General features: G+C 52.1%; 2 protein-coding genes across 7 annotated transcripts in view; one reads left to right on the plus strand and one right to left on the minus strand.

Annotated features, from left to right (window-relative positions):
* Positions 1–6: 6 nt before the first annotated feature.
* JMJD6 (arginine demethylase and lysine hydroxylase) lies at positions 7–9069 on the minus strand. Of its 3 annotated transcripts, none has more exons than XM_011361997.1 (7): positions 8649–8972; positions 7760–8148; positions 7048–7334; positions 6072–6207; positions 4627–4765; positions 3675–3802; positions 7–2478 (listed from the first exon to the last, which is right to left on the minus strand). In XM_011361997.1, exons 1-7 carry the CDS (start codon positions 8775–8777, stop codon positions 2442–2444), a joined length of 1245 nt encoding a protein of 414 aa, XP_011360299.1. In that variant the 5' UTR covers positions 8778–8972; the 3' UTR covers positions 7–2441. The 3 variants fall into 3 exon arrangements, 2 of the variants coding, with proteins under 2 accessions (XP_011360299.1, XP_011360300.1); XR_002780852.1 differs by lacking the exon at positions 7–2478 and adding an exon at positions 5509–5602 and having other exon boundaries at positions 8649–8937; XM_011361998.2 differs by lacking the exon at positions 7–2478 and having other exon boundaries at positions 3393–3802; positions 8649–9069.
* A 139-nt stretch (positions 9070–9208) lies between these two features.
* Positions 9209–12500, plus strand: part of METTL23 (methyltransferase like 23) — a 5119-nt gene continuing 1827 nt past the window's right edge. The window contains exons 1-2 of one of the 4 annotated variants that reach the window (XM_011362001.2): positions 9209–9539; positions 11391–11495. In XM_011362001.2, coding sequence (XP_011360303.1) covers positions 11412–11495 — 84 coding nt within the window. In that variant the 5' untranslated portion in view covers positions 9209–9539; positions 11391–11411. Of the gene's footprint in view, positions 9540–9678; positions 9697–11390; positions 11496–12500 lie in introns of those variants that run through there. The other 3 variants (XM_011362000.2, XM_023531732.1, XM_011362002.2) reach the window with 3 other exon arrangements.

A 12500-nucleotide genomic window follows, 5' to 3' on the forward strand; every position in this document is an offset into this window, starting at 1 on the left:
TGTAGTTTTGCTGTACTCAACGTAACATCGATGTCACATCTTGACAGAAGCCAGGGAGGGGGAGTGTGAGGAGAAATAAGACTCCACGTGGAACAATCGGCAGGGCTGGAGCACACATGACGAACAACTTCCGTGTGGAAGGCGACTCACAATTCAAGGAACCTAAGCCGCATGCTTATCCACCTACCTCCTAGACAGCACTTTTTACATTTATGCAAAACTCCTGTTCCATCCCACACTCTTGCCTAAAGTCCTAAACCACATCAAGGCTGAACCTCTAGTAAGTTTGCAAAGCACTTGCACCGGCAACTTTCTTGCTGATCCTTAGTTTAAACACCTTTAGCTAATTTACAAAGAAGCCACGTACTAAGTGAAGAATACAGTTATCATGATAAGTATGTTCTTTTATGAAGATCTCGTAAACTTGCATTTAATAAGGTCTGAACTTGCTTTTCTGGGCGTGAAAATCTGAGCACAGCTCTGCTTACCCTGACCAGCGGCCCTGTGAACAGCAGCACATTCACTGCCCATTAGGCTCCACCAGGTCTGGGCTTGTCACTGCTACCTCGCCTGCACCTAGCACAGCGCCTGCTGGCACCCAAACATCTGCTGAATGAAAGGGCATCTGCAAACGCGCAAAATGTGAAGAATGTCCCTTTTTGGGTGGCTCTCCCCTCAAAGGTGTCACGTTATACATCGCAGTCCTACTAAAGAGCCTAGAGGCACCTGTGTGCAGCACTGGGTACTCGAGGCGGATGATGAACCAGTGGTGCCTTCCTCATGCCCAAAACACCCGAAGCCCCGCCACATCCTGGCTGTCCTGAGTCCCCGGCTCCTGTCACGCCTCCCCTGCTCCTCCCCATCCGCAGTTACTAGTGCACGATCCCTTCTTTCAGGACTCGTCTTGCTGGTTTTAACATCAGTGGGAGAGCAGTTCTGAGAACCAGTTTAACGCTGTCTCCTTCACTCACAGGAGCGGCTCACGCCAGGTGGGTGGTGGGTTAACTCTGGGACAGGTGGATGGACCCCTTGTTCCCATGTCCTTCCTGACCCTGATGGCCTGGCCCCCACTGCGCTCCTTTCTCACCAGCTCATCCCTGATCCCTTATTTCTGGATGTTGTTTATTGAACAATCTTATTTGGCACCTGGAGAAGGAAACCGGGGTGGCTAATCTCTCAAATTCAAATTGCTCCTGGCCCATCCCAGCCACTGCAACGCGTCTCACCACGCCCCCTGGCGGCAAACAGCCTTTTGGTTTGGCTTTTTGCTTTAAACTGGTTGAGGGGAACAGTGGGTATGAATTTGAGAGAGGTGAGTGTTGACAGCCTGGTAGCGATACTGAGAGAGAGAGAAAACCATTTTGAAGATAGCACAAAAAGGTTTTCGAAAAGGAGGAACACCATTCAGATATTTATACACAGACTATGCCTTCACGGTTTGGCTTCGCTCACACCCTGGAAGCAGAGGCTGCTGCTCCAGCCTGGGTGTCCGGTCGGGGAGGGGAGAGCAGCACCACGGGCAGGTGGGACGACAGGTGCCGATGCCAGGAAGGTCACAGAAGCTCCCCATCCAAACCAGCCACGTGTTTAGGTGGCATTTTACGATGCAGAAAACTGGTCTAGGGCACAATAGGGACCAGCCTCCTAGACAAAAGCCACATGACCCACCCGGCATCAGCAAATGCTAAACGCTCCATTAAAAATTCAACACTGGAACTGGCCCCTGTGTATAATTTAAGTTCTATGGTAAGAACACACTGAACACCTTTCCCACTTTGTTCATAAACAAAAAACCCCGAGGTGTCATCCCTCCCCAGAATATGCCACACAAACCCATCCCTGGAATTTCACAGCCCCTCTGACCGCGGAGAAAGGGAGCAGATCCTAACACAGCAGGAGGCAGTGGCGATTGGTGCTGCGCACGCCGGCTGGGTTACTGCCACCGACTGCGTCTTTGGATGGATGGTGACGCCTGGGAAGGTGGCACGTGCGGCACTTCTTACATGTAACTGGTTCACACACAAATCCAAGTCCACTCACCACTTCCGGTGTCTGCGTGTGTGCAGCCGGCTCTGTGGACAGCGGAAGTTCCGCACCAACATCAGTGAGGTGCCAGATGCAACGAGACAGTCAGAGGATCGCGACCCTCCAGCCTTGTGGTCGCCCAGCTGGGTTTTAAAGGAGACGGCGCAGAACCTTCTCACCCAACATCCTGTCGGCCTGCAGCGTTTCACTGAGCTTGCCGAGTTTTTACACTTCTTGACAATCTAGTCTGAGTGAGCAGTGAAAACAGCGTTCGACTGAAGACAGAAGCTTGGACCAGAGAAAGATGATCCAAATTCAGAGACAAAGGAGAAGGGAGGAGCAGAAGACGTGAAAACGGAGCCGGGTGGCCACCAGCAGCTGACACAGGAGCCACCTCAGGGAGTGTCTTTATCTGCTCAGGGGTGAGCACGGCCTCCACAAGTGTCCCTAATCCTGCCAAAGAAAGTACAGCTGCCTGTAATGAGCAGGTAGAGAGCGCGCTGGCGCAGAGCTGGAAGGAAACGTTAGCAGAACCCCCAGGGCCCCCGCGGCGACTGAATCGCACCTGAAGGACAGACAGACACAAGTCTGCAATAACAGAAACCACTGAAAAAGACAAGAGGCATCTAAGGGTGGCTGTGAAAGGACAACTCGGGCTGAGACGTGCACATTCTAGTCTGATAAATTCACTTGAACAAGACACCTGAACTTGCCCATGGAATTCCAGCCTGACCTCAGGGAACGAGAAAAGACGACGGAAAGGACTGTGGGTCTGGAACTTTCAGAACACACTGGAGAAAACACTCAGCTGCCGGGAGGACAAAGAACCTCACGGGAAGGACACCTGCTGAGCAGTTAAGGACCTCACACACTTAGCATCCTACGAAGTTCAGTGTTTTATTACCTTCCCGAAACCTCGCCCCTCAATGCTGCTGACAGTGACACTTTGGCTAGCATGTCAAACGCAGGGCTCTGGGACTTACAGACCCTGGACACCTGTGGAGTCGCCAGACTTCACCGTGAGCCTGCTGTGTGCCCAGCACGAGGGCAGGGAGGTGCTTGCATGAGACTACGGTTTAACTTATTTATAAGTCCAATCTGGCTTTTCATCAGAGACACGGTTAAGATTTTGATAAAAAATCTGAGTTCTCTGCTGCGACCCGACTGGCAAAGCAATAACGGCAAACGGAGAAAGAGCGGGGCCACTGCTCAGGCTTTTCGGAAGGTGCCAGAACAGCTCTTTCCCCCGTTGCTGCTGTCGCGTCCCCCGTGAGGGCGCACACCAGTGGAGTCACTGCTTTCCAAGACCACGATAAGAGCAACGTGGGAAGGTTCTGGTCTTCTCGAAAGAAAAAAAAAAATCAAGATAGAAAAGGTGTTTAATTTTTATTAAATAATGTAAAGGGTTCCTTGGCACCATCCACATGGGTTCTCGCCTTTATGCGTAACACGAGCCACGTTACGTGCGCCGGTAGCAGAGGAAAAGCCACTGCAGCAAATGCTAAGTGGATGGACTCGCGTTCCAGGAGCGCGCGTGCTCCGCGTGCGCCGGCGCCCCTGTCTGCGGGGCCCGGCCGGCTGCCCTCCCTGGGCCCTGCCCCTGGCTGCGGGCACGTCCTCCTACGCAGGCCACGGCCGTGCTCGGTCACCTGGAGGAGCTGCGCTCTTTGCTCACACAGTCGTCCTGGGAGGTGGTGTCCCCATTTCCCATCATGCTGCACGTCCTCCTCTTCTTCCTGCGGTGCATCGTCCCGTCGCCTTCAGACCCTGACTCGCACTGGACCCGGGAGGAGGAAAAACAGAAATTCAACCTGGACGTAACCTCTGATCTCAGGAGACGACGCAAATATCGCCCGCTGTCCCCCAGAAGCGCGGCGGCCACCCGTGAGCGCTTCGTGGCACGGTCTGCATACGCATCTCCCCAGACGTGCCCGGCGCCCGCAGGACCAGGATCTTCCCTCAGTGGCGAGCGTCCCCACAGTGGTCTCTAATGGAAGGGTCCCCTGTGTGAAGTCAGGACGCCCACTCCAACAACACGTACGGCCGGCGTTCGGAGACTGCGCCACGGCCTTCCGCTTGGCCAACACGCAGCCGATGCGTGCAAGCGAGCGCAGCACTTAACATACGACGCGCCACCGCCCGCACGAGAGGGACGATCGGACCACGCAGTCCTGAGACAGAAACGTCAGCTGCTGAGGGCACGGGACCCTCTCACCCAACGTTAGCTTCTGCAAACTGCTGAATCTGCTGGGTTTCTAGCTCACACTCCACCGCCCACTGGGAGAATCCTTAACATGGACCTGAGGTCAGCACGCTGGCGTCTGCGACACCGCTGCCTGCCAGCTGTGCGCCCCTGGGCCATTTACTTAACGGAGTCTCCAAGGACTCTTTCAACCCCTTGACGCCATGACAATTAACATACACACGTGAAGCTACCAAATGGGCAAATGTCACCACACGGCAGGAATGATGGGAGTTGTAGTTCTTGGAAGACAGTGGAGACCCTTCACGTCTTTCTCCCTCCTGGGGAGGAGGGCGAGTCACATCTGGTTTTCACGGGGTGACCTGCCCTGGAGGCCTGGGGAGAGGGCAAGGTCTCACCTCTGAGTCTGACTCGGACGAGCTGGAGCTGGAAGAGCTGGAGGAGTCGCTGGAGCTGTCTGAGGCGATCCCTGTGGATTCCTGAAGGTCAACGGAGTCGGCCAGGACCGCCAACTCGGGGTGCTCTTGCTTCAAGATCCTGAGAGACAAGACACACGTTCAGTGCTGGGACAAGCAACGACACCCACACACAGTAACCCAGACTCAAGGCTGAGCCCTGCCTCTCTCAGAAGCACCCGGGGACGCCAGGCACCTCTGTCGGAACGAGTGACGCGGAGCGCGGTGAGGACGTGAGTCCGAGGCTGGGCACAGAAGCCCCGACACGCTGCTCAGGCTTTTCCAAAAGGAAAACTAGCTACGCGCGGTCTCCCAGCACCGGCGCCAATGAGCCAGACGGGCCGCCGACTCGGCGGGCGACGTTTCGAGTTCCTCTTAGTTTTTTCCCCTTGGGAGAAACAGTCTCTTCTCATTTTTGCCCTGAACTTTTCCTAGCTGATTTCATTTTAACCTTTTCCTTCCACGGCACAGCACTTACTGATTGGCACTGGGCTTGGTCAAACTCTATTCGTAAACGTAGAAACAATTAGGTTTGTAAGAAATAAGAAGTGTCAAGTTACAGAGAGGGCCCCCCTCACTCGAAGGTAAAACTGAGCTGGACTCTCAGAGGCAGCAGCCCTCCCCGGAGGACCCTGACCTAGCATCCTCTGTAACCAGGGACCAAAGGTCTGCCTTAGAACGACCAAAATGCAGCACGCAGCGGCCTACGGGAGGGAGGACGTGGGCCTCAGATGCCCCAGAGTCTGGGGAGAACAAAGCCACCACCCTTGCTGGCCCTCTCAGCAGGGCGGCTGAGCACTGAACAAGCCAGAATCCCTCTCTTACCCCGAGAGCTGGTCCCTCCAGGTCAGGGTTGGGACACAGTGGCACGGGGTGGCTGGGGGTGGCTTGCACTGCCGCTGCCCGTGCTGTATCTGTTCTGTGGATAAACAGAGGAGCTAAGTCTCCAGGGCGGTCACCTCGCTCACAAGAACTGAAGGTAATAAGTTCAAATGGTAATAATGCTTCTGGGTAGTAAGTAAAAGAAATAACCAAAATAAAACTCAAACAAAATGTCTTCCTCTGCTAGTGCTAGCTTTGGGAAAAAAACGAAAATCAGAAAAAAAAACCAAAAACAAAAAACGAGAAACAATCCCGATCGTGACCGTGTTTTGACTGACTGGCTTTGATCGACATGCAGTCTCACCCTGCTGCCTCGAGGCTGGCGAGCATCCTGAGTCTAGCCCTGACCAGGGACCCGCTCTCCTTGACCCACGGGCTTTGGCGGCCCCAGCTTTCTTCCAGGCGGGTCGAAAACCAGCACGTTACTGCAGCAGGGGACACTTTCCATTTTATCTCTGGGGCAGAAACCGGAACAAAGCAAAAATGAGGAAAAAAACGTCTCTCACCTATACCATTTCCTCGATAACTTTGGTCTCCCTCTTACCGTCTTGTGCCAAACAACAGGGAAGTTGGTGCTACTGGCAAAATTCTGTGTGATGGCAATGGTGGTGTCAAGATTGAGGACAACGTGCCACCAGCCTCCTGAAATCCAACAAACCAACAGTTAAGCAGGGTTTGATTCTGCACACAAACACTCTAAAACACAAACTTCGCATAACCTATGGACTTCAGAGGCAGGGGATTCTGATGCACAAGGGAGAGCCTCAGAGACCGGATACAGCGTGGCAAATGCTCCTCCTGGGCCAAGAATCACCAATGACCCGTCTGTGTAAAGTTCTATGGAGTACGGCCACGCCTGTTGATTTATGGATTGTCTAGGGCTGCTTTCCCTGCCACACGGGCAGAGCTGAGCAATTGTGACAGGGACCATCTGGCCCCAGAGCCTAAAATATTTTACTCTCCGGTCCTTTACAAATAAGTGTGTGCACCCCAGCTAACCCAAAGCTGTGACCCAAGCTGTAACGGCAGCAGCGCTTCGGCTCGGAGAAGGAAGCCTACCTTACATACTCCCAGAACTCGGCCTGTCAGGAGGACCCCGCAGAATCAGGCGTGGGGTTTCCTGCCTCTTGGCTCTAAGTCACTATCTTCTGACTCAACCCACCCAGTGCTACGCTGTACCAAAACCCCAATTTACAGAAATATGCACGAGTCAAGGAACATACACACGACACCAGGTAAGCACTAAAGATAAAAATGAGTAGGATCCTCACATAAAATGGGTTTATCAATAGTCATTATATATTTAGGTGATGAGACACATGGCCGGCAGCCCCATATTACTGTCGGAAGTGGGCACAGGTCAATTCATTCAGTTAGTGTGCAGACCGTGTGAGTCTCTTTGACTCACTCTAAATGTAGTTCTGCTCCAAAAGGACAAATCACTAAATTCAAAGAAAGTACTTTCTTTCAGGTCATCTATACCTGGTACGAAGACAGTCTCTCCTGGTTTTTGTAAGATTTCCAGGGGCTTAAATTCGGGTGGCCAGGTTGGAAGTTGTGTCCGGGGATAAATAATATTAAACCAGGTAATAGCTTCATCTTGTTGGTTCCCTCCTTCTTCACGGGTCACCTTGATGAGTTCCCTGGGCGTGCTGGTAGGGAACAGGCACCAGCGCTTGTGGCCTTGAACTAAGGCATTCCAGGCACTGGTTCCCAGTGGGTCGATGTGAATTCCGGTTCCGGAGCGTGGTGGCCCCATCACAAACCACCTAAATGAACGGAATATCCGATACGTGACGGGCAATTTAACTACCGACGAAACAGTAACTCTGCAGTTTTATACAATGTTATCTTTGTTTCAAAACCACACAAATTGTGGGACGTAGAAATGCTGAGTGAATTGTGCACACAGTAACAGAGAAAAGAAAAATCACTGACGTGGCTTACTGCTGGGCTTTTAACTATCAAAACTTTCCTCATAGATCAGTGGCTCAATTTTGGTTGCATGTTTGAATCACCTGGGACGCTTTCAGAACTCCTGATGCCCTGGTAGCACCCGAGATCAATTAAAGCAGTCTGACAGTGGGACCGGGCGGGCATCAGCAGCCCCTAAGTCAGCCCCATGTGCAGGGAGAACCATTTCTGGTTCTGGGAAAAGGTTAGCAGAGGGCTGAGGCTGGAACCGGTACTCTACCTGTAAGGGGGCCTGCGCTTCTCCCCCGCATACTGGAAAAGGTCGTCGGTGAAAAACTTGGGCACCTTGTAGTCTTCCAAAAGTTTTCTTCTTTTGGGATGTTCACCGTAGCTGCTGTCAAAGATGTAAAGGGGGCTGTCATCTCGAGTGCTCTCCATGTACTCGATGTAGTACTTCATCTTCATCTTCACGGAGTAGCCATCATTGTCCTCCCCACATTTGAACTTCTGGTTCCGGTACTTCCTTTTCAGGCGCTCCAGAGTCCATTTCTCCTGCGCAGACCAGCCTTCTTGGGCATTCAGCAGAACCACGGGCTTGTAAGGTCTTTCGTATCGCTCCACAAATTCTTCCACCGACAGCTGTAAGGCGTCTGCCCTTTCCACGTTATCCTGCGGGCATCAGAAAAGACTTATCCAGTTAAAAAAAAAAAAAAAAATCCGGCAGCAAATAAGGGTGTTCCCAAGGCCAATTAGTAACGACATCCCTGAGGAGCCAGATTTTTCTTCTGGCTTCTCTTTGGGAAGAAAGGACCTGCGTGTGTTCGGGCACGTCGCACCCAGCGCCACCCAACCAGGAGAGGCGGGCTTCGCATCTCCCACTCGTGGCCTTTGACAGCCGGGTCCCCCAGGACCCCGCTGTCCAAAGGGGTCAAGGGGCGACAGGCCTTCTCTTTGAGGGCGCCAAGGGCGTGAGAGTCCAGCTGCAGAGGCAGCGGCAACTGCGACAGCGGGGCTGGGAGGCCCGCCCTGGAATCCGGGCCCCGATGACCCCGACCTCGGCAGGGTGCGGGTGGGCCCATCGGAACTCCGCGGTGCCAGGCTCGGCGTGCGCGGGGAGCGAGGACCCTGTCCCAGGGGAGGTGCGCGGCCCGCGATCCCCGCCCGCTCACCGCCACGGCCGCCGGGTTCAGCGAGAAGCTCTCGTAGTAGTTGTGCCGGGTCCAGTCCAGCGAGTCCTTCAGCTCCGGCCGCGCACTCCGCTTGGCCTCGCGGATCCGCTTCTTGCTCTTGTGGTTCATCCTGCGGGGTCACCAGCTGGTTCCGCGACGACCTCGGCGCACACGCTTCCTGCCACCAAAGCGCGCCCCCTTTCCGGACCAGGCGGCGGCAGCACTGAAACGCCCTTCACTCTGGCCCGGCGCCTTTAAAATCGCTTTCCAGAAAATTCACTCCCCAACCACCTCCCGGGCCTCGGGTTGGGCGTGCAGCTGCCGTCTTCCCCGCCCCCCGGCCTCTCACGGTCAGCCATTGGCTTTGGCACCTCAGGTTCCGCCCTCACACGCGTCGGATTTCCGCCATGTTGGGAAGGTCAGGCCAGCCAAGGAGCCGCCTTTCTGAGGCCCCGCCTCTCCCGCGCCAGCTTCCGGGCACGTCACTTCCGTAAGTGCGCCGCCTTTCCGCGTCCAGCTTCCGCCCGGCGCACCGTGGGGCCTGTGTGCTCTGCGTCTCATTTGCCTAGTTTTTGGTTCTGTTCTCCGTGCTCAGTCACTTTGTCGCCCGGGAATACTTCTCCCCTTCTTGCCTTCGGGCTTTAGCGACCTCACGGGGTCCGCGGAGGGCCACGTGGCGCCGGGGAAGCGGCCCCAGGAGGCACAGGGGCCGGCGCGCGCAAACTGGCAGCCGGGCGCCCTCCGCTGCTGCCCGCCCTCCCGGGGGCCACCGAGTCCTCTCTGAGCGAGCGTGGCCTCCGAGGGCATGTGGTCCGGGCCCAACGCTTTCGATTCTCGGAGGAGCCGGGCCCGGGGGCGGAGGGGGCCGTGCTGGAGGTCTGCGTCCCGCAGGTGCGTGCTGCTGCATCTGCTGGGAAGCGTCTCTGGTCTTTTGCGGTGGCGCCCTAGGGCAGGAGCGCTTCTCGGGGTGGGGTGGGGTGGGGTGGGGTGGGGTCCGGTCCGGTCCGCGGCTTCCTGCCTTAGGATGGACCACAGAGCGAAAGGTTTGATATGAAACCTTTCGGCATATTGCATGTCTTTCAGTAATGAATTTGAGGACCTTGCCAGGAATGGGCCTCTTCACACCAAGTATTTCCTGTCAGAAAAATAGTACCTAATATTTTCTTTGATCTCATTGAAGGGCTTCTTAATTCAGCTTTATCTGGGACCGGGGATTTTAACCACAGAACCCAAATAAAGTTTTTTTGGGTTGGCACTCACTTCCTTTTAGCTCAGGGCTGCCCCAAAACTCTCAATGGTAGTTATATCTAAAATGCGTCCGGTTTTTCAAAGCACTTCCACGCGGTGTTTCATCAGATTTGGACGTAGCAATTAGTAACAGTTTAAAATGAAAAACAGTTTGCAAGGATTTTAAGACTCGAGCGGAACCCATTTCTGATAGTTTCTAAACACCTTTAAGTTGAGATACTCATTTGGATTTCTTCCCAACTTTAAGAAGTGAAGATATTCTCTGTGAGAATAGAGACCTCTTTTCTTTACACGCAAATCTGCTGTTCAGAAATCATTATGCTTCTGGGTAAAATCTACCAGGGCAGGCATTTTTGTCTCTTTAATTCATGCCTAGCGTATTTTAGGCGCTTACATTTTTGTCGAGTGGATTGAATAAATTCAGACCTTAGTTCCTTCACCTTTGACTCTTTTACGACTTCGGCCCCCTTTTCTACCACCCCACTAGGGCACCCTTTGCTCTAGAAAATGAAAAGATTTGCGGTTTTGCAGTTTAATAGTCTCTAACTCTGTATGCTTATTTTGTGACTGGCACTGTACTGTTTGCATTGAGTCTTCCTAGTCATCCTATTAGTTTTGCAGTTGAGGGCACTGAAGCACAGACAGGTTTAATGACTTAAGTCATTAAACGGCTAGCAAATTACAGATGTGGAGTTTAAACTCAGGCAGGCTCATTTCAGAGTTGTGGGCTGTCGTCTTGCCTCTCTACATACCGGGCTCACAATTCTTTGCCCTTTCAAAGGCGCTGTAATTTTGTACGCTTCCCGCCTTCCTCATATCAGGATTCAGCTCCAGTCAGACCTCTTCTATATCTTCCTAGGACATTGTTTCCCTTTAGCATTTCAAGTTATGACTGTGCTTCAAACCCACCAATATCTTCTTGCACGTAAAAGCTAAACTTTCTGTAGCCTACTAAACCCTTGCCTTCCCTGTGACCTCTGCTTGCACTGCACAAATTTACCTCCAGCCTCTTATCTATGCCTGTGGTGTAATCCAGCCAGAAGCTTCAATTCTTGCTTCTGGGCCTTTGCCTGAATCATCCTCTCTCCCTATCTAGGGCAGCCACCTTGTGGCCGTTGTCCTGTCCACCTCCTCCAGTTACTCTTGCGTCCCCATTTTATGTTGTTTGTAGCATTATCACCAACCAAAACAATCTTCATTTGCTTACTTGTTGCCTCTCTCTCCAGTAGGGTGTATATATGCTCCGTGAGTTACATCCTCAGCCTAAAATAGATTCTAAGCCACTCAGTCCGTGGATAAATGCTTGTTGAATAAATGTGTATGGAGTGCTCATCACATGGTTATTGCAGTTTTATACACCCCCAAAGGATGTGAATTAGAGCAGACAACTCTTTTTTGTAAATGGATACTAGTGCCCGGCACTCAGTAATTTCTATTTAAGTAAATATTCTGGCTTCCAGCAGATGAGCCATTTATAGCAAAAATTCTTTTCAGGTCCTGCATCTTCAATATGGAATGTATGTTTGGCCCTGTGCTGTGGTCCTGGCCCAGTACCTGTGGTTTCACAGAAGATCGCTGCCAGGCAAGGCTATCTTAGAGGTACAGGTACCCCCGAGGTTTTGAAAGATCCTGTGTTCAGTTTGATGTCTACATGTTTGCTCTTGGCCTTTGTTAAACATTTTAAAGTTGGGGTGACTTGGCCAGCTTGTAAGGCATGTGAGCTGAGAATGCTTTTTACATTTGTAGCGTTTAAAAAAAAAAAAACCGCACAAAAACAAAAAAATATACACTCTGGCCCTTAGTTTCCTATTCAAAGCGAAGCCAATTGACTAGTTTTAGTTCTGGAATCTTGGCATGGAAGCAGTCGTTACAACCATCTTTCTAGGGTGTCCCAACAGGGTCATTTGGGCTGAACACTTGTAATCTTTCTCACAAAACAGCCCTTTCCATTTTCTGAAATCTTGATATTTAAAAATGTACCCCGGGCTTTCTCATTCTACCTGACTTGAGACTGCTTAAGGCTTGGAGAAACTTGTCAAGTTTGCAGAGATGGTAATGTGCTTAAACCCGAAGGCTAAAGATAAATCAGAAGCTTAAGAACATCTAACTCTTGAAAAACCTGTAAATGAAATGAAGGGCAGGGAAGGCATTTGGCATACTTCCGGCCCCAAATAGTGGCAACTGCTAGGCATTCAGAAAAGATTGAGAATCTCTATGCCAATCCTAGAACTGGAAAAAGTGTAGGCTTTTGTGTTGCAGTATGTTAAAAGCATTCTTTGGTGTTCCTTAGTGCCGTCACTTTCAAGACCCCAGTGGAAAGTCCTCTTTAGTAGAAAACCATGTCGTAGACCTGTCTTTATCCAAATAAAAGCAATTAAAATCGGTAGTAACTGGCTGTGCACACACGTCACCCGTTGAGCTTCCAGGGACATGGTGTCCTTTAATTAGGAGCTCCTTTACAGACCATAAGAGAACTGAAAATGGCAGAGTAAGCGTCCCCAGACTTCCTCAGACGAACTGAGAATTTGGAAGCATTCAGTTGTAGAACACAGGGCCCTGTATAATATAACTGCCCTTTGACCCAATTAAGGGGAACCACGAGGA

Source organism: Pteropus vampyrus, unplaced genomic scaffold (assembly GCF_000151845.1).
Source record: "Pteropus vampyrus isolate Shadow unplaced genomic scaffold, Pvam_2.0 Scaffold72, whole genome shotgun sequence".
Classification (NCBI taxonomy): Eukaryota; Metazoa; Chordata; class Mammalia; order Chiroptera; family Pteropodidae; genus Pteropus; species Pteropus vampyrus.